The sequence below is a fragment of the Lampris incognitus genome, unplaced genomic scaffold (genome assembly GCF_029633865.1).
Source record: "Lampris incognitus isolate fLamInc1 unplaced genomic scaffold, fLamInc1.hap2 scaffold_164, whole genome shotgun sequence".
Lineage (NCBI taxonomy): Eukaryota > Metazoa > Chordata > Actinopteri > Lampriformes > Lampridae > Lampris > Lampris incognitus.
The window spans coordinates 120,001-145,000 of record NW_026611126.1 but is presented as its reverse complement, the minus strand read 5'-3'; the positions used below and the strand labels follow the sequence as shown (position 1 = coordinate 145,000).

General features: G+C 43.7%; 2 protein-coding genes and 1 long non-coding RNA gene across 3 annotated transcripts in view; 2 read left to right on the top strand and 1 right to left on the bottom strand.

The window, feature by feature from the left end:
* Window positions 1-7,075, top strand: part of LOC130132772 (uncharacterized) — a 26,725-nt gene extending 19,650 nt beyond the window's left edge. The window contains exon 3 of the long non-coding RNA XR_008813062.1: window positions 6,679-7,075. This is a non-coding gene — a long non-coding RNA (uncharacterized LOC130132772). The remainder of the gene's footprint in view (window positions 1-6,678) is intronic.
* rnf214 (ring finger protein 214) lies at window positions 713-20,012 on the bottom strand. The gene is made up of 6 exons (XM_056301825.1): window positions 19,626-20,012; window positions 15,684-15,976; window positions 9,347-9,480; window positions 6,131-6,359; window positions 2,834-3,043; window positions 713-1,804 (listed from the first exon to the last, which is right to left on the bottom strand). The coding sequence occupies exons 1-6, from the start codon at window positions 19,717-19,719 to the stop codon at window positions 1,016-1,018; spliced, it is 1,749 nt and encodes a 582-aa protein (XP_056157800.1). The 5' UTR covers window positions 19,720-20,012; the 3' UTR covers window positions 713-1,015.
* Window positions 20,013-22,380: 2,368 nt separating this feature from the next.
* Window positions 22,381-25,000, top strand: part of snx2 (sorting nexin 2) — a 59,606-nt gene continuing 56,986 nt past the window's right edge. The window contains exon 1 of the mRNA XM_056301824.1: window positions 22,381-22,873. Coding sequence (XP_056157799.1) covers window positions 22,775-22,873 — 99 coding nt within the window. The 5' untranslated portion in view covers window positions 22,381-22,774. The remainder of the gene's footprint in view (window positions 22,874-25,000) is intronic.

Here is a 25,000-nt window from a genome sequence, read left to right as displayed (position 1 = left end):
GCTGTTGCAGCTGGAAAAGCGCCATATAAAATGCAACTTGATTGAAAGATGATTGATGTACTCATATGGTGAAGTTCATGCAGTCATTGGTTGAGATTTTCTTCCCCTGCCAGTACCCCCAGTTCCCCTGTGAGTCCCCGTCCAGCCAGTTAACCAAACAACAAACATGTACGAGTGTATGTTTGCGTGTGAAGCTGCAGATACACAGCATCTGACGAGGACGCATCTGGACAAGTAACCCTGACAACAGTGTGCAGATCGGACGCACCAGACCACTGAACGCTCAGGCCGGCGGGCGGTGCTTGGTTGTGGTTTGTCCGTTTTCAACATGGTGGCCGGGTCACAAACTCTCATCTGAGGTGAGAAATAGGCCATGCAGTAACAGAACCTCGAGTCGCACTCGATCAGCACTGCCTGGTTGACAGTGTGACCCGAGTTCACCAGCGTTGTGCTGGACGGACTCATGCGCATAAAGTTGAGGTCGAGTCGCGTTTGTGCGAATTCAGATGTGGCGAATGGTCCCGTCAACCCGCCGTGCCATACCCATCATGCACCGCACAGCCGGATCTCCCGCTCTCCATAGAAAATGAATAGGATCCGTGGACTTGACATCTGTCAGCGGATCTGGTGTATGTGCACCTTGACTTCGTTAATCACTTCGTTGTTCCTTTTTCTTGTTTCTAGTGTGAGCTACATTTACAGCGAGTAACAGTCAAAATATATTTTTATTTCATTTCAAAAACAATTTGTCACAGTGGGAAAATTGAAAGTGCTCACCGAAACTGGCCAAGAAAACCAAAAACCAAAATCAAGGCCTTCCGCTTAACAGTTTATACAGTGTTGATGTTTTCCATTGCCTGAATTTGCCTCGTCTCTTGTCCAGAGACTCAGACCTTCCCATGACTCTCAGCTCATCAGAGCCGATCATGGAATTAACTGAACTTGTCTGATTCAAGACCCACCCCTCTCTGAGCATTGTCACAGCAATGCAGCCCCGCCTCCTGTGGTGCAAGCTTCACTTGGAGGAGCAGAAAGGGCAGGGGTGGTTCCTGCTGGTCTGCAGCCACACACTGATGCACTCCTTATGGATGATGTGGGAGCAGACCAGTGGGTACTGGCTGTCAGACTGCACATGGTTCTGACACATAAGGCACAACTTCCTGCTGAACGCCTGTGTTGTCGGCGCCCGCTGTGGGAGATGTGTGGTTCCCTGAATGGGGCCAAGGGGTGGGTGGAACGGGGCGTGTGGTCTAGGAAAGGCCCGGGAAGCAGCAGGGGCGGGAGTGGGCTGGCTGATGGGGCCCGGGGCCGGCAGGTCACTCTGGGCCAGTTTGAGGCCCACCTGCTCGGTGACCTCCTCGATAGACAGACCAGCCATGGTGCCGCGAGAACTCTTTATCTGCTGCAACACCAACATCAGCTGGGTCCTGGTGCATTGTGGGAACTTGGTCCCCAGCTTGTCCAGCAGTTTGTCCAGCTTGCCGGTAGAGGTGATGGCGGGGGCAGGGGGCTGAGCGGGATTGAGAAGATGAGTGGAGGCGGTGGTAGTGGCGGTGTGGTGAGAGGGGGCAGAGGAGAGGACTGAGGGGAGGGAGGAGGTTGGAGGTATAGTGTGGCGGGCTGTGACAGAAGGGGAGGGGGAGGGGTTAGGTGGAGGTGTTGACCTGAGAGGACCTCTGAGGAGAGTTTGTGGTTGGTGCTGGGGGAGCAGTAGGTTGGAGGCACTGGGGGGAGGAGGAAGAGGAGGAGGCGGAAAAGCAGGCTGGCTCAGCGACAGCATTATCTGGTTGATGTACAGGTCCACCTATGAGGGCAGAGGGGTGGAGCCATTAGAGGTCAGATGACAGATGAACTTTGTGTCAAAATACCCATTCTATGGCTGTTGTATGTACCATATAATACCCAGTTTTAATATGCTACAACATATATGACACTAAAAATACCAGGCTATGCACTATTTTCGTTGATAAATCTAAAATGAACTGGACACTTCTGGAGGAAAATGATGGCTTTGCCCGGTTATCATGGGGATAAAAGTTGTGCAAGCTGAATTCGCTTGCCAACACTTCCGCTGGTTGGCTGAGGATAGTATAATAAATGCGTTTTAATGTGAAGTAAGTACTAAACACTATATTGTACTGTAAGTATGCAGAATATTCCATTAGTATGTAGTACGGAGCAGAGTATTCAGACACAGTGTCGTACCATTCAGTTTATTCTTACATTCTTAGGTCAGGGGTATTCGACCATGTGTCATGTAGAGTTGTGTGTTTGCAGGTTTTCATTCCAAAACAACAATATAACCATCTGATTTCATGAACTAGCCTGCCTCTGTTTGGTTGAAGTTGTGTTAAAAAGTAAAATGAGATGATGTAGCGATGGGTTTGAATGAAAGCCAGCACACACATGACTCTGCCACTCATACACTGACTATTCTTACAGTTTTTAACTGCGCGTACCTACTCTAAGTGGTCCCTCATTCTTTAACATAGTAAGACTGGTCAGACTTTACAACATTCAGCTACTTTGGAAGATATGCAAATGTGTTCAACTTTTTGAAATTTTGCAGTCTTTTTTTAAATTTATCTTTTTTGCTATTGAACTGAATGGCAGAGCATTAGTAGGTCTTTATAAGGGGGTTGGTGCATCATTGTTGAACTATGATTGACAGTTCACAGGTTCCTTTCAACATGATAAGATTTCATCAGTGCATGCCTGTTACCCAGAAGATCGTCCTATGTGCTGTGACAGATACGTTTTTGTACATGCACCTTCCCACAAACATGTCTCGGCTCTTGAACAATGGGGTATTGACCCCAGACAACAGGCTCACCATCGGTACTGGCGGTAGAAATGGTGCCTGGATGTTGGGGAGGCTCTGTAGCTCGTGGCCCTGTTGGAGCTGCTGGAGGACTTCCTGGAAGCGCTTCTGGAGCTCAGCCTTGTTCTTCCGGACCAGACTCTCCCGTTTCTCCCACTCCCTCCTTCGATTTCGGTGCAGCTGAGCTGGGTCCATCCTCAGGACACTCAGGTACTGCTCCACCTAGAGGGAAAGTTTAAAGTTTGGGGACTTAGTGGTTAAAGCTACAATTGAGGTTCACCTCAATGAATTGCTGGCTGGCTCGTTACTGTAATGAGCAGGGATTCGGCTTTCTTGATAACTGGCCTTTCTGGGGCCGCCCTTACCTGCTGAAAGCAGATGGCATTCACCCTACTGGTGAAGGCGCTGTTCTTTTTTCTAGCAATATAGATAGCTGTCTACTATAGATTGACACTAGGGACTTATCATTCAGCAGGGTGCAGGTGATTAGAGAGCCTGCTAGGTTTAGATCTAGCATGGATGTGGAGTCAACTGGTTTAATTAATACAGTAGGGCTTGAAAGTTTGTGAACCCTTTAGAACTTGCTGTATTTCTGCATATATATGACCTAAAGCTTCACCAGATTTTCACAAAAGTCCTAAAAGTAGATAAAGAGAACCCAATTAAACAAACGAGACAAACATATTATACTTGGTTATTTATTTATTGAGGAAAATAATGATCCAATATTATAGATCTGTGAGTGGCAAAAGTATGTGAACCTTTGCTTTCAGTATCTGGTGTGACAACCCCCCCCCCCTTGTGCAGCAATAACTGCAACTAAACGTTTCTGGTAACTGCTGATCAGTCCTGCACATCAGCTTGGAGGAATTTTAACCCATTCCTCCATACAGAACAGCTTCAACTCTGGGATGTTGGTGGGTTTTTCTCACATGAACTGCTCACTTCACACAACATCCTTCCACAACATTTCGATTGGATTAAGGTCAGGACTTTGATTTGGCCATTCCAAAACATTAACTTCGTTCTTCTTTAACCATTCTTTGGTAGAACGACTTGTGTGCTTAGGGTTGCTGTCTTGCTGAACGAGCCACGTTTTCTTGAGATGCAGTTCATGGACAAGATGTCCTGACATTTTCCTTAAGAATTCAGAATTAATTGTTCCATCAGTGATGGCATGCTGTCCTGGCCCAGATGCAGCAAAACAGGCCCAAACTATGATACTACCACCACCATGTTTCACAGATGGGATAAGGTTCTTATGCCGGAGTGCAGTGTTTTCCTTTCTCCAAACATAACGCTTCTCATTTAAACCAAAAAGTTCTATTTTGGTCTCATCCATCCACAAAACATTTTTCCAATAGCCTTCTGGCTTGTCCACGTGATCTTTAGCAAACTGCAGATGGGCAGGAATGTTCTTTTTGGAGAGCAGTGGCTTTCTCCTTGCAACCCTGCCATGCACACTGTTGTTGTTCAGTGTTCTCCTGATGGTGGACTCATGAACATTAACATAAGCCAATGTGAGAGAGGCCTTTAGTTGCTTAGAAGTTACCCTGGGTTCCTTTGTGACCTGGCTGACTATTACGTACACGCCTTGCTCTTGGAGTGATCTTTGATGGTCGACCGCTCCTGGGGAGGGTAACAATGGTCTTGAATTTCCTCCATTTGTACACAATCTGTCTGACTGTGGATTGGTGGAGTCCAAACTCTTTAGAGATGGTTTTGAAACCTTTTCCAGCCTGATGAGCATCAACAACGCTTTTTCTGAGGTCCTCAGAAATCTCCTTTGTTCTTGCCATGAGACACTTCCACAAACATGTCTTGTGAAGATCCGACTTTGTTAGATCCCTGTTCTTTAAATAAAACAGGGTGCCCTCTCACACCTGATTGTCATCCCATTGATTGAAAACACCTGACTAATCCTTTCCTTCTTTGTCACTCCCAATGAAAATATTAGCATCTTCAACTCTGCCACCTCCAGCTCCACCTCCTGTCTTTTCATCAGTGCCACTGTATCCAAGCCATATAACATAGCTGTTCTCACTACCATCTTGTATACCTTCCCTTTAATGCTTGCTAGCACCCTTCCATCGCAAATCACTCCTGACACTCTTCTCCACCCACTCCACCCTGCCTGCACCCTCTTCGTCACCCGTCTTCTGCACTCCCTGTTACTTTGAACAGTTGACTTCAAGTATTTAAACTCATCCACCTTCATCACCTCTACTCCTTACATCCTCACCATTCCGCTATCCTCCCTCTCATTCACACATATGTATTCTGTTTTTCTCCTACTCACTTTCATTCCTCTTCACTCCAGTGCATACCTCCACCTCTCCAGGCTCTCCTCAACCTGCACCCTACTCTTGCTACAGATCACAATGTCATCCACGAACATCATAGTCCACGGAGACTCCTGCCTGATCTTGTCCGTCAAGCTGTCCATCACCATTGCAAACAAGAAAGGAGAGGAGCTCAATAAACTTAAAGATTAAAAAAAACGTATGAACATTAAATATATAAAGCTATTACCTAAATGCAAAATGCAAAGGATAAGAAATGCAGAAGGAAACAGGCGCTAATGTACGTATCATACAATAAAATTTTTGTATGTGAATGTGCAGCATGCTCTGATGGACACGTGACTGAGTGCACAACATCACAGTGACCCAAACTGTTGTTGTACAAACGGTCATAGGTGACAGTAGAACAACCCGTTCGAGTGGAAATGGAGTTCGCTTGTACTTGTAAGTAATATTGTTCATAATTTTTGTTGCCTGTAAATGGAAACCATCCTTGAGTCTGTTGTTTCTGGTTCTCATGCAGAACTGGTTTGGGGGTCGGGCAGCTGTGTGGGAGTTAGGTGATGATTTTTTTTTTCTTTCAAAAACAAATGTACACTTGAGACTTTTTACCACATTCAAAGTATGCTCATTTCAACTTCAAACCACCCCAACTCTCTATGGCTTAAAATCCAAAGCACAGACACCCCCCCCCCCCCATCACCTTTGTCAGGTTGTATTGTGGCAGTGTCTGGTTTTTGTCTAATGAAAAGAATGGACATGCAACTTAAAAAACTGAGTTAAATGTATTTTTCCAAAAAAAATAAAAGACGCTTCTGTCCAACTGTATCAAAGTCCGGTTGGCTCTGATATAATCTTTGATTGAATCAAATCACATCACTTAACTGATTTGGCTTTGCTACAAAGACTGGCTTGTTGCATTGCCGCAATGTAAAGAAGGAAAAACACAAGAACGCAGCTCTATTTTCTGCAGGAAACAACACGACTCAAAGCGAAGTGGTCATACCTCCTTCAGCCAGGCCTCTATGTGCACCGTGATGACATCTCGCTGCGTCTCCACGGCCGCCATCTCGTCCTGGAGGGCTTTCCTCTCTGCCGCTTCAGCCTCCTTCTTGGCATGCTGCAGCACCGCCCTCAGGTCACCCAGCTCCTTCCCCCAGAGCTGCTGCTCCTGCGCATTCTCCTCCAGGAGTAGCGCCATCTTCCTCTCGCCCTCCTCCAGCTCTTTGGCCAATCTGGCAGAATCAGAATCAGAATCAAGATCTCTACATCTGTCACCATTTTACAATGCTGTGATTGCAGCCATTCCCAAATCCTCAGTGAATACTAGTACACATTGCCATTAACACTTAAGTTAATGCTCACGGCAATTTGCATATGAAAGTGATTGTTTTCGGTCATTATGCCACTGTATTGTTCATAAAGGTGGGGATACCTGAAGTCAGTTGGGACTGAAGAGGTCACTCAGATAAGTGATGAATCGTTTCTATCTCAATAAACATTGTGCCCAGATAAACTTATTCAACTTTCTTTGACTCGTTATTTTCTGTTTAGGAGTAGGAGTTCGTCCACCTTGCTGGCCAGAGAGCGGACATTCACCAGGTGAACTGACAGAAGCGCGGTTCGGAATCCCCACTGTCGCAGTTTAACCAGCGCGCTGGCTCGCTTAACCCATCGGCGTCTCCACCGGAGCCTGCACAGAGCTGCACCAGCCAAAAGCTTGGCAAGACTTTCCTTAAAACATTCAGTTAACGTCGGTAAATAAGTCTGTTTGTCAGTGGACAGCTGGAGGCTTAAAAGTTCTTCCCTGCTGGATGTGGTCAGTGAGTGGGCGCTGGAAACTACTAGAGAAAGTACAAGAGAGTGTAGGACTGAGGCTACCATCCATGGTGCCAGTTTGATGACTATAAACGATTAACAGGAGGAGGAGAAAGGAGGCGTGTTAGCTGACGAGACATATTTCTGTCAAAGGTGAAGTTAAATTTAAGTTAACTTTTAGAAAGTCTATAAAAAAAATCCGCCGTGTTTCATCAGTGGTTTTAAAATAGCAAATAAATAAATAAATACATTTTGAAGAAATATAAAAGCTTTTCCAATGCGCACATCTTGTTATTCATATCCCAAATTTACCTCCACAGGTAAGCAGGGATCTTTTTGTGATAGTTTTTTTTATTGTTCTCCTTGTTTCCATTCACATCTTTAAATAATAATAATAACAATAATACATTTTATTTGTGGGTGCCTTTGAGAGCACTCAAGGACACCTTACAGAACGCCATTAGAAACAAGCAGCACTGTATCAGACAGCATAAAATCAAAACAAAGCAGGGTAGACAATAAAAAGTTAACACAACAGATAAGTATAAAATCATCATCTGCACAAAACTCAATGAAGCGTGGATCAGACTGAATATGCCAGTCTGAAAAAGTTCATTTGAGATGGGTCTTGAAGGTTGAAAGAGAGTGAGTGTTGCGAATGTTTTGTGGGAGAGAGTTCCATAGGTGGGGGCAGAATGACTGAAGGCTCGAGACCCCTTGGTAGTCAAGTGGGCTGGTAGTGTAATGAGTTGGAGAGCAGAAGAGGATCTGAGAGTGCGGGAGGGCATGTGGATATGAAGGAGTTCAAAAAGATACGAAGGAGCTAGGTTATTAAGGGCCTTTAAGTTGAGAAGCAGGATCTTGAAGTCAATACGGTATTTAACAGGGAGCCAATGGAGTTGCTGATGAACAGGAGTGATATGATCTATGGAAGGAGTTCTGGTAATGATACGGGCAGCTGAATTCTAGACCAATTGAAGTTTATGAAGACACTTGAGGGGAAAACCAAAGAGGATGGAATTGCAGTAGTCAATACGGGATGTAACCAGGGTGTGAATGAGTATGGCAGTGCTGTTAGGTGTAAGTGGCGGGCGAAGACGATTAATATTGTGTAGGTGGAAGTATGCAGACCGAGTCACATTGTTGATGTGAGCTTCAAAAGATAATGTGCTATCCAAGATAACACACAGACTCAACCTGAGGCGATGGAGGAACTATAGAATCGTCAATAGTCAGAGAAAAACTTATCAGGTTTAGCCAAAGGAGAATTAATACCTACTAGGAGGACCTCAGTTTTATCTCTGTTAAGTTTGTGGAAGGGGTATGAAAACCAGGTTTTAGTTTCTAGTAAGCAGTCAGAAAGGGAAGTGGGCGGAAGAGTGGAGGTAGGCTTGGTGGATAGCTAGAGCTGGGTGTCATCCACGTAGCAGTGAAATTGAATGCCAAATTTCCTGAAAATACTAAATAGGAGGGGGCCCAATACAGAGCCCTGGGTAACACCTGTAGCAACAGGAAAGGAATGTGATCTCAAATATTTAAGTTGGACAAACTGAGTGCAGCCAGAGGGATATGATCTAAACCAGTCAGGGGGGTGCCAGTGATTCCAGTGGAAGCTAATCTCTCTAGGAGGATGTTATGTGAGATGGTATCAAAGACTGCACTCAGATCAAGAAGGACAAGTATGGTTAAGAGCCCATCGTCAGCTACAATCAACAGATCATTAGTGATTTTCACCAAGACTGTCTACATGCTGTGCCTGGAGCGAAAACTAGACTTGAATTGTTCAAACAGATTGTTGTGAATCAAGTGAGCATGTACCTGAGATGCAATTGTTCTTTCAAGTGTTTTAGAAAGAACTAGTAAATTTGAGATTGGGTGAGAATTATTCAAATTGCTGGGGTCTGCACCAGGTGTCTTGAGTATTGGAGTAAATACAAGAAAACAAAAACTGGCGTAAATCTGATGTAAAGACAGCCTGATGAGAGAAAAATGACAGCCATGTTGTCTTATGATGTCAACCAAAACATGCTTAAAATGACAATGGAAAAGTCTTCACTTAGACTGCTCCATTTTCAAGATTCCAGATGCATATGGAGAGCTACTGGTATGGCGGATATTTGGCTGAAAGGTAAACGCTGGTCTCTGAAGTCTTTGACTTCCCTTTACATATTTCTGTTTATTTTCCACTCATTTTTAGAAGATTCTGAGTTTGGATTCAAGATGGGAAAATTGAAGCAAAATGCCTATCTATGATCAAACTGGGAACTAGGGTCAGAGTTATAGGCTAATATTCCTAAACTTTTCCAGATATGAAGATCCAAGTCATGTCAGAGAATTTTTCAAATTCACCAGGTGTGTGGAGGGCAACCAAAATGATAAAAACATTTTCATCTTTGCTGTTTACCTGTTCCTTGCTTCTTCCGCTCTGTTCTTCTCCGTTGTCATTTCATCTTTCTTGGCCAAGAACTTCCTCCTGGTGGCCTTGGAGTCGTTTAGTTGCATCTTGACACGAACAGACTCCAGTTTGTCCAGAAGAGTCTGGAAACAAATTCAAGGCTCATTAACGTTCCTCCAGACACAACGAATTCAATTTACAGCTCTGATTTCTCCTCTACCATCTAACACGTAAAACCCCCACACATCCTCTGATTGTGTTTCAATGTGTGTATGTGTGTGTGTTAAACCTAGTGCTGTCAAAATTAAGAGATAAAAAAACTTTTCAACCTGAGAGAACCAACAGTTTCTCCTCTTCTCATTCATTTAGTTTAAGATTAGTGATGTCAAAATTAACATTAATTTTTGTGATTGATTTGAAATATTTAACGTGTTCAAAAAAGTAATGCGATTCGTGCAGCTGCGTTTTATTTACTTCCTGTGGGGCTGTGCGAGGCTGTTTCACAGGCATATTGGGGGACCCAGCTAACACATGATGTTGCAGCAACGTCATAAGTGCCCATTTGGTCACTGCGACATAGCTTCAGGCGACGTTCTTGGGGCCGGCTTTGGGCAGGTAGATTAAATTTGGGCTACTTTTCAAAACATTGGGTGGTTTTTGTTTTCTGACAAATTACACCAAACAAGTTGTTATCTAACAATAAATACATATATAAAATATATTATACACGTTTGTTTTCATGTTTTCACTTGCTTTCCTTTCTGAAGTGAAGCATTGATCTCTGATAATGACAGTCAAAAATCAAACGTTGCCTAGGCTACCATTACATTCGAAAAATCAAACGTTGCCTGGGCTACCATTAATAAAGCCCATGCCTTCAGTTTTTCACGTTGGATGGCTATGTCGAAGTGGGGAAAATACCAAAAGTTTTATAAGAAAGAGTGGGGCACAGATATTGATTTTAAAAACATGGATTGCACCTGTTCCACGAGATCCCTCAAAGGTCAATTGCAATTAATGCAAAAGCGAGATCAGAGCTTAACTCAGCGATTCAAAAGTTCATGCTGCCACGAAAAGGCAAAAGTTGAACTGTCTACCTAGCGTCAATGTTAGCATTAGATCGTTTACAAAACTGATAGCTTCTGGTGAGGGAAGCACGATCAATGATGGCCAAAAACGCAGGTAACTTTGGATTGCAACTTGTTTCTTGCCATACTTACATCAACGCTGTGGACTAGCTATCGGATATACTACAAGATGGATTCTGAGAATTTAAAATGCACAGAACTAAATGTACAGCTGTCATTAAGTCTGTCCCGGCACTGCACTTCAAATAGGAGTTAAGGGAAGATATCGGTGAGTCTCCTTGCTTCCTTTACCTGGACAAAACCAGGTAGCGGGATCAGGTGTGTAACTGCTTGGTTGGAGCAAAAACCTGCACCCACACCAGCCCTTTCTGGATAAGATTGCCCACCCCTCAGAGAGTTGCCTGTTGAATTTTTCTCATGCCCAGTTGACATCTTAGAGTGTCAGTGAAGAAATGTCACATCAGGAGGCTTCTCAAATGATCAGACCATCAACACATTCTGGTTGGAGGTTGAAGCCTTGAAAGACGCGAGGGGAAATAAGTGTTTAGAACAGTTAGCATTGAGTGCCATCAGATTCCTGACTCTGCCAATATCCAACACTCATGTAGAGAGAACATTTTCCCAAGTGACACTACTGAAGGACGACACAAGGAACCGCATGGGACTGCCACTCTTGTCTAGTCTCATGGATGTGCGCTCTGGCCTAAGCAGAGATGGATGGACGTCCGCTACTTTCAAACCTCCCCGGCAGTTGTTGGGGAGATTTGACTCTTAAGAGGTAGGATATACTTTATTAATCCCTGTGGGGTAAATTCATCCTCTGCATTTAACCCATCCTATCCATGTAGCTAGGAGCAGCGGACAGCCACAGTGCAGCACCTGGTGACCAACTCCAGTTATTTTTTTCCTATTGTTTTGCTCAGGGGCACAGACAGGAGTATTAACCCTAACATGCATGTCTTTTTGATGGTTGGACGAAGCCGGAGCACCCAGCGGAAACCTATGCAGACACGGGGAGAACATGCAAACTCCACACAGAAAGGACCTGGGACGGCTGCTAATGAAGATATATTAGCAGCTCTTCTGGCTTGAACAGTGACTGTACATAGTTCTCAAGTTGCACAGCTGGCATTTAGTGTTTGGTCTAGACTCTAATGTTTTGGATATGTAGGCCTACAAGCCAGCAGGAACAGTCAGCGCTACACTCTGTGTTTAAGGTGAGATCATTTTCATATGGTCCTACTGTTGCTGGTTTAATTGACCGTGGGTGACAAATTGAGACTGGGGCGGGGGCAAATTTGGTCTGAATAGATTTGATTATTAATTACTTTGTACTGTTGAATAACTAATTAGGCTAAAGTCGGGAAAAATGCTGAGAGAGAGAGAGAGAGAATGAGCTTTTGGAAAGGATGAATTGTGGGGTTCTGTTGAGCAATTTGTGCCAGTCTGATGTCATTCTCATTTGGCTATGATCTTTTTAATGTAAAGCCCACTATTATTAATATAAAATAATAATAATGTATTTCATGTATGCTCAGAGACATTGTAAAGTTTAAAATAATGTTTGAACGGTCTTGCAGTCTTCATAGATTAAATGGTTTCCCATTAACTAAACCTTTATTGGGCGTTTTTTTGTTGTTGTTGAAATCAGTGGGTTTTCAGACGTGATTGGAAGGAAACCTGTCAGTCCAATCTGGCAACTCTGCCCGTGGATTATTATTATTTTCTCTGTTAGTTCATGTATGCCTTTCAAGCCGACAGTCAATTTTGCTGGCCTTGATGGTTTTATTGGAAATCTGTAGTTCACAGGAGAGAATCTGTGTTCAAAATTGAATTCATATATAAGTCCTCTGTTGGTTCTACATTAATGCCATGTGTCTGTGAATGTTCTCATTCATCCAGGTCATGGTTATCCAAAGGAATTGAATCAAGTGCAACTGGACTTGGTATATATCCGTGAAGACATTTCGCCTCTCATTCAAGAGGCTTCATCAGTTCGTGCCTTTCTGACGAGACCAAGCTAGTCTGACTGGCTGGTGATACGACTCAGATATTTATCCTCTTTGGAGTCGTTACCAGAGCTATTGATGTGCATGGCTCTTTGTGATCCGATGTTTAGCAACGCCCGTCATTATCAGAGCTATTGAAGTGCATGGCTCTTTGTGATCCGATGTTTAGCAGCGACAGCCGTTGGGGGTGTTAGTTTCGACTTTGTTAGTGCTCCATTCAGTGGTCATGAGTCGTTGGAGCCGTTAGTCTCGGAGCTGTTGTTCTTGGAGGCTAAGCTTCTTGAGTCTCCTGGGTAGAGATGAAAGGACGGCATTGTAAGTGGGAGATAGGTGGTGTCACAGACCTCCTCCTCTGTTGCATAGATGGCTTCCTTCACCCCTCTTTCAAACCATCTATCTTCCCTGTCCAAAATGTGTACGTTGCTGTCCTCGAAGGAGTGTGACTTCTCCTTTAGGTGTAGATAGACTGCTGAGTCTTGTCCTGAGGAGTTTGGCGTTCTGTGTTGGGCCATCCATTTGTGTAGTGGTTGTTTGGTTTCTCCTATGTATAGGTCAGTGCAATCCTCATTGCATTGTACAGCATACACCAGATTGCTTTTCTGGGTGTGTGGTACACGGTCTTTGGGATGAACCAGTCTTTGTCGGAGTGTGTTGCTGGGTTTGAAGTGTACCGGGATGCGGTGTTTGTTAAAAAATTCTCCTGAGTTTCTTGGAGACCCCAGAAACATATGGGATGAATATGTTATTCCTTCTGTTCCTCTTCTCCTCGTCGCTCACCCTGTTGGTCTTTTTGGAACGTGTTGCAGTTTTCACAAAGGTCCAACTGGGGTAGCTGCAGGTTTTTAAAGCTCCCCTCAGGTGTTTGTGTTCTTCCCGTTGGGCCCGAGTGCTGCTGGGCACATTGTCAGCTCTGTGTTGCAGAGTTCTGATGATGCCCAGTTTGTGTTCCAGAGGGTGGTGTGAGTTGAAAAGTAGATATTGGTCTGTGTGTGTAGGTTTCCTGTAAACCCAAATGTGGAGGCTCCTGTCTTCCCCAATGTGGACGTCACAGTCCAAGAAGGGCAAACTGTTGTTCTTTACGTTCTTTACAAGGGAAGACCTCTGATAACGACGGGCGTTGCTAAACATCGGGACACAAAGAGCCATGGACATCATTAGCTCTGATAACGACTCCAAAGAGGATAAATATCTGAGTTTCATCACCAGCCAGTCAGACTAGCTTGGTCAAGTCAGAAAGGCACGAACTGGTGAAGCCTCTTGGATGAGAGGAGAAACGTCTTCACGGATATATACCAAGTCCAGTTGCACTTGATTCAGCTCCTTTGGATTAATGCCATGATTTTACATTTAAAAATCCATTACTACAAGCTTCAGTCTTAAAAAAAAAGAAAGATAAATCACGATTAATCACAGAAAATTGTGCGATTAATTAGTTAATTTTGTTTAATCAATCGACATCCCTAATATATATATATATATATATATATATATATATATATATATATATATATATATAATGTAATATAATCCAGTGAGTCAAGTAAATTCTTTATGAGACAGTACAAGCCTGTTTCATGCCATAAGCAATCATCAGCTGTCAATAAAGCTACTTGGACACACCATCTACTGCCTCGACATACGTCTCTATTTTGCTGTTGTCATTTCTCGTCACCGTAGCTCGGTAGAGAACTCCCTTTGTCTGGCATTTTCTTTCGAGGGTGCATGAGTCGTTCACACGGCAGTTGCAGTTGGGGGTGTCTGGCTGTGATGAAGGTATCGTTGATTTGTTGATGATCCTCGTGTTGTGGGATGATAGTATTTGTTGAATGTTAGGCATGCAGCTGTAACTAGTTTTGATGGTGTTCCTATTGAATATCTTCTCAGTTGATGGTCCAGCGTAAAGCACTTTTCCAAAAGTTCAAAAAACTGCCTACCAATGTTTGTGGCCAGGGTGTCACTGTAGGGTGGGCTGCACCAGGTGACGGTTCATTTTCTGCTATGTTTGTTGGTTTGCTGGCAGTCAGTATTTAATGGTGGGTTGTACTTGAGCTTAAAATTGTAGCCGCTCTTTGCACACATGTATAGCTTTAGAAACAACCGTTTAAAGAATGTCACGTCTTTAAGCCATTGTATTTGGTCATTGGTGGACAAAAACATTAATTATTCAACCACCTGGAAAATCCTCTCAAAGGACAAAAAATATTCAACCAGCAGTAAAATGTGCAACCTGTCTAAGTGAAAAATATTTGACCATTTGCAAACCAGAAATGTCCACATTGAATAACAGGAATGAATTGGCCAGCAGTTGCAGACATAGATATAAGCACCTCTTTTGTCATTATAAATAAATCATGACACTAGACAAATCCCCCCCCATTGGACGTTGTGCACGTGATGTGCATGATGAGTCAGTTCATGGTATGTTCTTTCCCGGGTAGCTTTATTGACAGCTGGTGATTGCTTATGGCATGAAACAGCCTTGTACAGTCTCATAAAGAATTTACTTGACCCACTGGATTATTTTGCTCCTTATTTGTTGAGCACTTTCCCTACCGTTGAGTGTTTCTTTTAACAAAGTTAGATATCTATATCTATATCTATATATATATATATATATAGATAGCTTGTCAGTTATACTTGTGCGTTAACACAGTGTATGCTAACACATTAGTGTGTATATGTGAACATGTATGTGTGTGTGATAACATGGAGTATGTATGTATATCATAACAGCTGCAGGTTTGTGTGCGAAATTGTCAGTGTGTGGGATTTAATTGTCTAAACCACAGGCCCAAGCCACAAACCATTGCCTAGCACCATTGTGCCACCCAGTAGTTAGCGCTGTTGCCTCACAACAAGAAGGTCCTGGGTTCAAACCCCAGGCTGTCCCAGGTCATTTCTGTGTGGAGTTTGCATGTTCTCCCCGTGTCTGCGTGGGTTTTCTCCGGGTGCTCCGGTTTCCTCCCACCATCAGAAAGACATGCATGTTAGGCTTAATACTCCTGTCTGTGCCCCTGAGCAAGGCAATAAGAAAAAGAACTGGAGTTGGTCCCCGGGCGCTACAGCTGCCCACTGCTGCTATACAATAGGCTGGGTTAAATGCAGAGAACACATTTCATTGTAACCGCACAACTGTACAATAAAAAGATAAAGTGGTTTTCTTCTCTTAACAGTGTATACGTGTTTGAATAGTGTGTAAGTGTGTATAATAGCATGTGTTTGTTTGTATGTGCTATTGTTGAGACTTACTTGATGCTGGTGGATTTTCTCCTCCTTCTTCTTTTCCAGTTGCTGCACGTGTTTTTGATGCTCCGCCTCCTCCTTTCCCTGTTCCTCTAGCAGCTTGGCATGCTGCTCAGCTAGCTGGGTGCTGTGCTCCCACATGGCCATCACCTGCGCTTCCCAATCCTCGTCTGTGTTGACACCCTTCTCTACCCCCCAGCCGTCCATATGAGCGTCAAGCTCCTCCCCTGTCCTCTCTGGCTCCTCCCCTGTTCTCTCTGGCTCCACCTTCACAATCTCTGGCTCCGCCCCCGTCTGCTCTGAGAGAGGAAAACAACGAGGGCAGTCAGATAATTGCCGGGAATAGATTATACTTCTTCCCGGTTGCCTGAAATGGGAGTTTGTGCTGTGTTCAAGCCATGTCAGAAGAATCGAAGAGCAACATCCTGTTGCTCCAACTAGGAAGCGTTTCAGGTGTTAGCTTATTGGAAACGCCCACATCCAAGATGTCGACTGTAAGATCGTCATTTATGCTGCTTATTGTAATCCTAAAACCTCATCCGATATTATTTTCCCCTCCTGAAAGACCTGGAGCAGTAAAGGATAATGAAAACGTTAACACCTACGTTCCTGCAGTATCTGGTGAACATCTGGTGGAAAGCCTTGTGAAAAAGACCATCGAAACTATTTCTGTCAATGACGCCGTTTAAAAAAAACAAAACATGTTGGATGTTAAAGTTAACTAAACAACACGTGACTTCATTTTTCACACTTTCATGCTGCTTGGTTGTTGAAATCCGGATCAGGACAAAAATCCCAAGCTTCTGCTAGCAAGTCCCGTAAGGAGGTCCACGTGGACTTTTTTTCTCGTGGTTCTCCCCAAATGATGTGAATGCACCATTAGAACTTGGCCATCAGAGGTGAACATCAAATTTTGAACTTGATTATTATTACAAGTAACGCCAGTGATCTCTCTCCTGCTCTGCTTTTTATGGATCTTAGTAAATCCAACTGGTAACTGCACAGCTTCAGAACACTCACTACATCTCATCTGGTACTGTGTTAGTACTGTTAGAGGTACTGTTGTCTGTGTACCATGTGTATCAGTATGTACTGTGGTACTATGATAGTACTGTTAGAGGTACTGTTGTCTGTGTACCACGTGTATCAGTATGTACTGTGGTACTATGTTAGTACTGTTAGAGGTACTGTTGTCTGTGTACCATGTGTATCAGTAGTCTGTGTACCATGTGTATCAGTATGTACTATAGTACTATATTAGTACTGTTAGAGGTACTGTTGTTGTGTACCATGTGTATCAGTAGTCTGTGTACCATGTGTATCAGTATGTACTGTGGTACTATGCTAGTACTGTTAGAGGTACTGTTGTCTGTGTACCATGTGTATCAGTAGTCTCGTGTACCATGTGTATCAGTATGTACTGTGGTACTATGATAGTACTGTTAGAGGTACTGTTGTCTGTGTACCATGTGTATCAGTAGTCTGTGTACCATGTGTATCAATGTACTGGGGTACTATGATAGCACTGTCAGAAGTACTGTGGTCTGTGTACCATGTGTATCAGTATGTACTGTGGTACTATGTTAGTACTGTTAGAGGTACTGTTGTCTGTGTACCATGTGCATCAGTATGTACTGTGGTACTATGTTAGTACTGTTAGAGGTACTGTGGTCTGCGTGGCACATCTCCACGCTGGTCAGAATAGAGAAGAGAGTGTGGTGAAGCTGAACTCAGGTGGTGAAAATCAAATCTTGCTGTTCATCATGAAATCTGTAAGGAGAGACTGCACCTTGATAATTTGGAACTGAGAAACACAAGGCGGTCTCACTTTTCTGACATCATTGCCAAACACAACAATAATAATGTATGTACCTTGTTTGCTACTGATGACAGGAGAGGAAAAGTCTTAACATATCACTAGTGTAGACCTCTATTCTATCCACCAGTTACTCTGAGGAGATCATGGAGAGGAAAAGTCTTAACATACCAGTAGTGTAGACCTCTATTCTATCTACCAGTTACTCTGAGGAGATCATGGGAGAGGAAAAGTCTTAACATATCACTAGTGTAGACCTCTATTCTATCCACCAGTTACTCTGAGGAGATCATGGAGAGGAAAAGTCTTAACATACCAGTAGTGTAGACCTCTATTCTATCTACCAGTTACTCTGAGGAGATCATGGGAGAGGAAAAGTCTTAACATACCACTAGTGTAGACCTCTATTCTATCCACCAGTTACTCTGAGGAGATCATGGAGAGGAAAAGTCTTAACATGTCACCAGTGTAGACCTCTATTCTATCCACCAGTTACTCTGAGGAGATCATGGAGAGGAAAAGTCTTAACATGTCACTAGTGTAGACCTCTATTCTATCCACCAGTTAGTCTGAAGAGAACATGGAGAGGAAAAGTCTTCACATGTCACTAGCGTAGACCTCTATTCTATCCACCAGTTACTCTGAGGAGATCATGGAGAGGAAAAGTCTTAACATGTCACCAGTGTAGACCTCTATTCTATCCACCAGTTACTCTGAGGAGATCATGGAGAGGAAAAGTCTTCACCTATCACTAGTGTAGACCTCTATTCTATCCACCAGTTACTCTGAGGAGATCATGGAGAGGAAAAGTCTCAACATGTCACTAGTGTAGACCTCTATTCTATCCACCAGTTACTCTGAGGAGATCATGGAGAGGAAAAGTCTTAACATGTCACTAGTGTAGACCTCTATTCTATCCACCAGTTACTCTGAGGAGATCATGGAGAGGAAAAGTCTTCACATGTCACTAGTGTAGACCTCTATTCTATCCACCAGTTACTCTGAGGAGATCATGGAGAGGAAAAGTCTCAACATGTCACTAGTGTAGACCTCTATTCTATCCACCAGTTACTCTGAGGAGATCATGGAGAGGAAAAGTCTTCACATGTCACTAGCGTAGACCTCTATTCTATCCACCAGTTACTCTGACGAGATCATGGAGAGGAAAAGTCTTAACATATCAGTAGTGTAGACCTCTATTCTATCCACCAGTTACTCTGAGGAGATCATGGAGAGGAAAAGTCTTAACATACCACTAGTGTAGACCTCTATTCTATCCACCAGTTACTCTGAGGAGATCATGGAGAGGAAAAGTCTTAACATATCACTAGTGTAGACCTCTGTTCTATCCACCAGTTACTCTGAGGAGATCATGGAGAGGAAAAGTCTTCACATGTCACTAGTGTATACCTCTATTCTATCCACCAGTTACTCTGAGGAGATCATGGGAGAGGAAAAGTCTTCACCTATCACTAGTGTAGACCTCTATTCTATCCACCAGTTACTCTGAGGAGATCATGGAGAGGAAAAGTCTCAACATGTCACTAGTGTAGACCTCTATTCTATCCACCAGTTACTCTGAGGAGATCATGGAGAGGAAAAGTCTTAACATGTCACTAGTGTAGACCTCTATTCTATCCACCAGTTACTCTGAGGAGATCATGGAGAGGAAAAGTCTTAACATGTCACTAGTGTAGACCTCTATTCTATCCACCAGTTACTCTGAGGAGATCATGGAGAGGAAAAGTCTTCACATATCACTAGTGTAGACCTCTATTCTATCCACCAGTTACTCTGAGGAGATCATGGAGAGGAAAAGTCTTAACATACCAGTAGTGTAGACCTCTATTCTATCCACCAGTTACTCTGAGGAGATCATGGAGAGGAAAAGTCTTAACATACCACTAGTGTAGACCTTTATTCTATCCACCAGTTAGTCTGAGGAGATCATGGAGAGGAAAAGTCTTAACATACCACTAGTGTAGACCTCTATTCTATCTACCAGTTACTCTGAGGAGATCATGGAGAGGAACTGCGGAGCCTCCCACTGAAGCTTGCAGAAGCCAAGCAGCTGCATTACTCCGCAACAACCGCCTGTCCCGGCTAACATCCCCATCTTTGACCCCGGGTACCTGGTTCGGGTCTCTCCTCCGGGTTTGGCTGAGGGACGTCAGGACCATCTCCGCTGGCCGGCGCTATACCCGGCTCCGCGGTACCACAGTCCATACTGGTCTGGATCACAGTAAACTCGAAACAAAGATCTTAGTGATGAATATCTCCGGTTGGGAGTCAGCGGCGGCGGACTGGCGCGTCTGTGACGAGAGTTTGCGATCCAGGACGCGGTCGGCGCGTGTAGACGGACGCTTCCAGTCAACCTAACCTTCTAAGGGTTGACGCTTTCCGGTTTCTGTGAGCCGTATCGATAACGGCACACGCGCGTTTGAACGTGCGTGTCCCGTCGCAGGTGCGAAATCCAAATATCGCCCGAGGAAGAGGTTCAGACGCTCCGCGCACACGCAGCTTCCGGGTAGCGGGTGACGTCACCGCCCGCGCCTGCGTAATACGCGCGATCCGCTCCCCGGAATTAAAAAAAAAAATTTATTTAACGATTTCAAATTTACGAACAACATGGCGACAACGTTTCCTCATTAGAGCAATACAACTGTTAGAGCATCAGCACCAGGCGCAGACAAAGGAAAGATAGGAAGAAAAATAAAACACAGGAGAGGTTGAAATAACGTCAATATAAAATACATTTAAAAATAATTAACAGGGCTTTTTAAAAAAAATTATATTCCTCTATTATACTAAAAAGTTTTTTATTGTTCATGGCTTTAAGGGCCTTTGTATAAGCAAGACACACAAAAGTTGGGTTTCACTTTCATATATTTGGATCTTTGTACATGAAACGTGTTGTTGAGCAAGAAGTCGTCTTTGCTGTTGTCCATGACGGGTCCAAATCGCTGCCCGGGAACTTCAGCTAAGTTGTGGGTGGGAAGCTGTCAGGTCTGTGGAAAGCCCAGAGTCCCACATTCATGAATAACATGATAACTGAAACAATGGGGAAATATAAAGTCAATACAAATTCGCACACAAACAAACACATTTGGAAACATTAAATTAAATAAAATGTAAAAAAATATATACAAAGGCAAATACATCTCGAAATTTATATATATATATATATATATATATATATATATATATGTATACGTGCAATTCATTTTTTATATTTTTAAAGTGATTTTTCATGCATTTTCAGATTTGTTTTATATTTATTCATTATTTTGGCACTCAGGAATTTTTCTTGCATCTTCCCTCTTTCATCCTCTTTATCAAAGTCTCTCAAAAACTGAAAGATATTATAATAATAAAAAGTGCAGGAATGTATTCATTAGTGCCTTTTGTTTTAATTGCTGCTTTATTTATAGAGGTTTTGATTTATTTTGCGACCCCTCCCCCTCTTTCTTTTCCTTTGTTAGTCAGGCTTTACGTGCCAGGCTTCCTATGTGCCTGTCTGTCTTGTGTTGTGTTGTGTTATTAGGTTAAAGCTGCTCTTAACTTACAGTCCTCTCCACCCTCATTTCAACCTGACCCACAACCCCCTAATGTGCTACCGAGTCTCCATCGCTTTTGTTTATTATTTTTTTGCAAACTCAAGTCGAGTAACTTTTTCTCATTGAAACTATTATTGTAACTTTTTATTGTTGTAACTTTTTATTATTTTAACTTTTTATTATTGAAACTATTACTGTAACTTTTTATTGTTGTAACTTTTTATTATTGTAACTTTATTGTAACTTTTTATTGTTGTAACTTTTTATTATTGAAACTATTATTGTAACTTTTTATTGTTGTAACTTTTTATTACTGTAACTTTTTATTGTAACTTTTTATTGTTGTAACTTTTTATTATTGTAACTTTATTGTAACTTTTTATTGTTGTAACTTTTTATTATTGAAACTTTTTATTATTGTAACTTATTGTTGTAACTTTTTATTGTAACTTTTTATTATTGTAACTTTTTATTATTGAAATTATTATTGTAACTTTTTATTATTGTAACTATTATTTTAACTTTTTATTGTAACTTTTTATTATTGTAACTTTTTATTATTGAAACAATTATTGTAACTTTTCATTGTTGCAACTTTTTATTGTTGTAACTTTTTATTGAAACTATTATTGTAACTTTTTATTGTAACTTTTTATTATTGAAACTTTTTATTGTAACTTTTTATTATTGTAACTTTTTATTATTGAAACTATTATTGTAACTTTTTATTGTTGTAACTTTTGTATTATTGTAACTTTTTATTATTGAAATTATTATTGTAACTTTTTATTATTGAAACTATTATTGTAACTTTTTATTGTAACTTTTTATTATTGTAACTTTTTATTATTGAAACTATCATTGTAACTTTTTATTATTGTAACTTTTTATTATTGAAACTATTATTGTAACTTTTTATTATTGAAACTATTATTGTAACTTTTTATTGTTGTAACTTTTGTATTATTGTAACTTTTTATTATTGAAACTATTATTGTAACTTTTTATTGTAACTTTTTATTATTGAAACTATTGTAACTTTTTATTGTTGTAACTTTTTATTATTGAAACTATTATTGTAACTTTTTATTGTTGTAACTTTTGTATTATTGTAACTTTTGTATTATTGTAGCGTGATTGACGTGTCAGCTTTCGGTCCCGCGGGGCTTTATAGTCAGCTGAGTGTTTCCTGCTGGTCTATATGAACATGTTGGGATGCTGCACATAGGTTTGCTTTATGTCGTGTGTGTAGTGTGTGTGTGTCTGTGTGTGTGTGTGTGTGTGTGTGTGTGTGTGTGTATGAGAGCTGCTTTATAAAGGACTTCTTTTTAATTCAAGCGATACATTTACAACAATAAGGCAAACATCACACCTGAAAACTTTTCATCCTCTCTAATGAAAACAACGAGCTGACGTCACAAGAGAGAAGGCATAGAATAACCCGGCCGAGCGGAATAAACCTAAAAGGACGGTTCCCCCCCCCTGCGAAGGAAGCTTTACGCTTCCTGGTTGGTCGCACACCTGACGCGGTCGCGCGTGAGCACTGAGTAGGCGGAAGAGGATCCGCGCGAAGCTCCGCCCCCCTTCCGTCCGTCACATGACAGGAGCAGGAAAACCTCCAGCCCGACTCCTCTCCTCCTCCTCCTCCTCCTCCACTTTATCTCCGTCTGGTTGTTTTCTCCTCTTGGACATTTCAGTATCGCGGCGCCTTGCAGGGAGTGAAGATGGCGGACACGGCCCGGGATCTCCCACCGCTGCACACCGACTTCCAGGAGGCGGAGGACGGGGAGGATCTGTTCCCAGAGCCGGCCGCCGTGCAGGAGGTGAGCAGATGGGAGGCCGGGGGCGGTGGGTGGGGGCGGCTGTTGGGCGTGATGCTTTCAATTGTAGACGGGGGAAGTCTGGAGGGAGCAGGCTGCAGGGCGACCCGCTTTACTGCCGGCAGGAGGTGTGTCGGGTCCCCCCCCCCCCGGTTGGGTCGGAGGAAGTCCGCGGAGGCTCCGCGGGGAACCGAGGCTCGACCGCGGATCCGACTTGCCAGCTTTGCGTCCTCAGAACCGAGCGAAGCTGAGCGACGCGTTTTCCAGAGACCCGCGTCTGCGCAGGAGCAGCGCAGGTGTAGTTTGCCCTCTTCCGGGTTCGGCCTGTCAGGTGACGGTCACGCAGGTGTTTTCGGAGCGTCGTCGTCTCGCGTGTTCGAGGCGTTTCGTGGTCGCCCCCAAATCGCAGCTGAGGAGGGAGAGGGCGTTTCACGTGTTCTGGTGTGCTGAACGTCTGGGTCTGGGTCTGGGACGGTGGAGCTGATGTCACGATGAACCCAACGATCAGTGAGGCGCGTCACGTGAGCGCTTCGAGGGGGAAAGTCGAGACTGTCCTCCACCAAAAAAACCGAGCCCATGGGTCAGGGGTGGGTAACCTTATCCGGGAAGGGACCGGGGTGGGTCAAGGTTTTTGTTCCAGACCCAGCAGTTCCACACCTGATCCCACTAATCAAGTTCCTCAGCAAAGACTCTACTGGGTGATTAGTGGGGTGGTTGGAACAAGAACCTTCAGCCCCCCCCCCGCCCCCATAGGTGGTGTGTACAAGCAGCTTATTACGACCTATGGGGACGTTTTAAGCTGCTTCCTCGCGCTCCTCCGTAATTCTAGCGCGTCACTTCCCCTGTAACAACAAGCGCCTCCTTCCTTAAGCTCTCGCGAGAACGAATATTAATAAGAGCAGAGTTTAACGTCACGCAGCGGTTATAATGTCCACGCTAGCCGGCTTGCTAACGTTGGGTTAGCTCTTATAACCTCATTCATAGGTTAACATACAATCTTAGTGACTATGCGAGACGGCGAAACGACACGCAAACCCACCGACTACATATTGTAGCGAATTCAGGGGGCAGCCCGGGAAACCGTCGCCACAGCCGGGACGCGAACCCGTGTCCCCCGCACCGCAAGCGACAACGTTAACCAGTCGACTGAAGGGTCCGACCCGTTAGCCAAGGGCCGACATGTCTTGTTTATCCATGAATGTTACAATATTCTGTCCATCCATCCGTTATCCGAACCGCTTCTCCTGCTCCCAGGGTGGCGGGGATGCTGGAGCCTATCCCAGCAGTCACTGGGCGGCGGGCGGGGAGGCTCCCGGGACAGGCCGCCAGGCCGTCACGTGGCTCGGTGTCCGACAGCAGTGGCACGGTGGAGTTCTGCATTCTTGGGCTCCTCATCTTTCAGGATCCTGACGTAACCTGCCTCCTGGTCTTGGCAGCTGTTGGGGCCTTCAAGAATGTTCCCAAAGGTCGTCACATATGACCGTGGCAAACCTTCGACAGGCCATCAGATTGTTTTAAACAACCCACAATGCACCGAGGCGAAAACGATCTGTGGCATATCTCCTGCCGCCAGTAGGGGCACTAATTTAGGAGACGCTTCTGTGGGTGGTGTTAGAGGACAAATGACCTATGTGGTCGTATGGGTTGGAGGACTTGTTGAATCAGGGCTTTTTGTTATGGGAAGTTATGGGAAGACCCCCACAAGTGGCGTCCAGCAGCTTAGACCAGTAAAGTCCGAGTTGAGTAGAACGGCAATGTTGGAAACGAAACTCTGCGGACGGACTCGAGAGAAGCTTGGACAAGATGGTCTACTACAACACTTGACACCTCCATCACTGTCCTCTACATCTACACCCCTGTATATCCGTCAGAGCTACTGGCTTCCTTACTTCCTTCAAGAACGGCCAGAAAACTTTCTTTTTTCCAGTCGTACTCGAATCCATAGGTGGTCTCTGTGCATGGCTCTGGTTCTGTTTGTCCAGCTGATTTGAAATCCTGTACTACTCAAACCGTGTTTGGTTCTGCACACCTACACATGACATGATATGGACTCGGGCGGCACGGTGGCGCAGTGGCTAGCGCGGTCGCCTCACAGCAGGAAGGTCCTGGGTTCGAGCCTCGGGGTAGTCC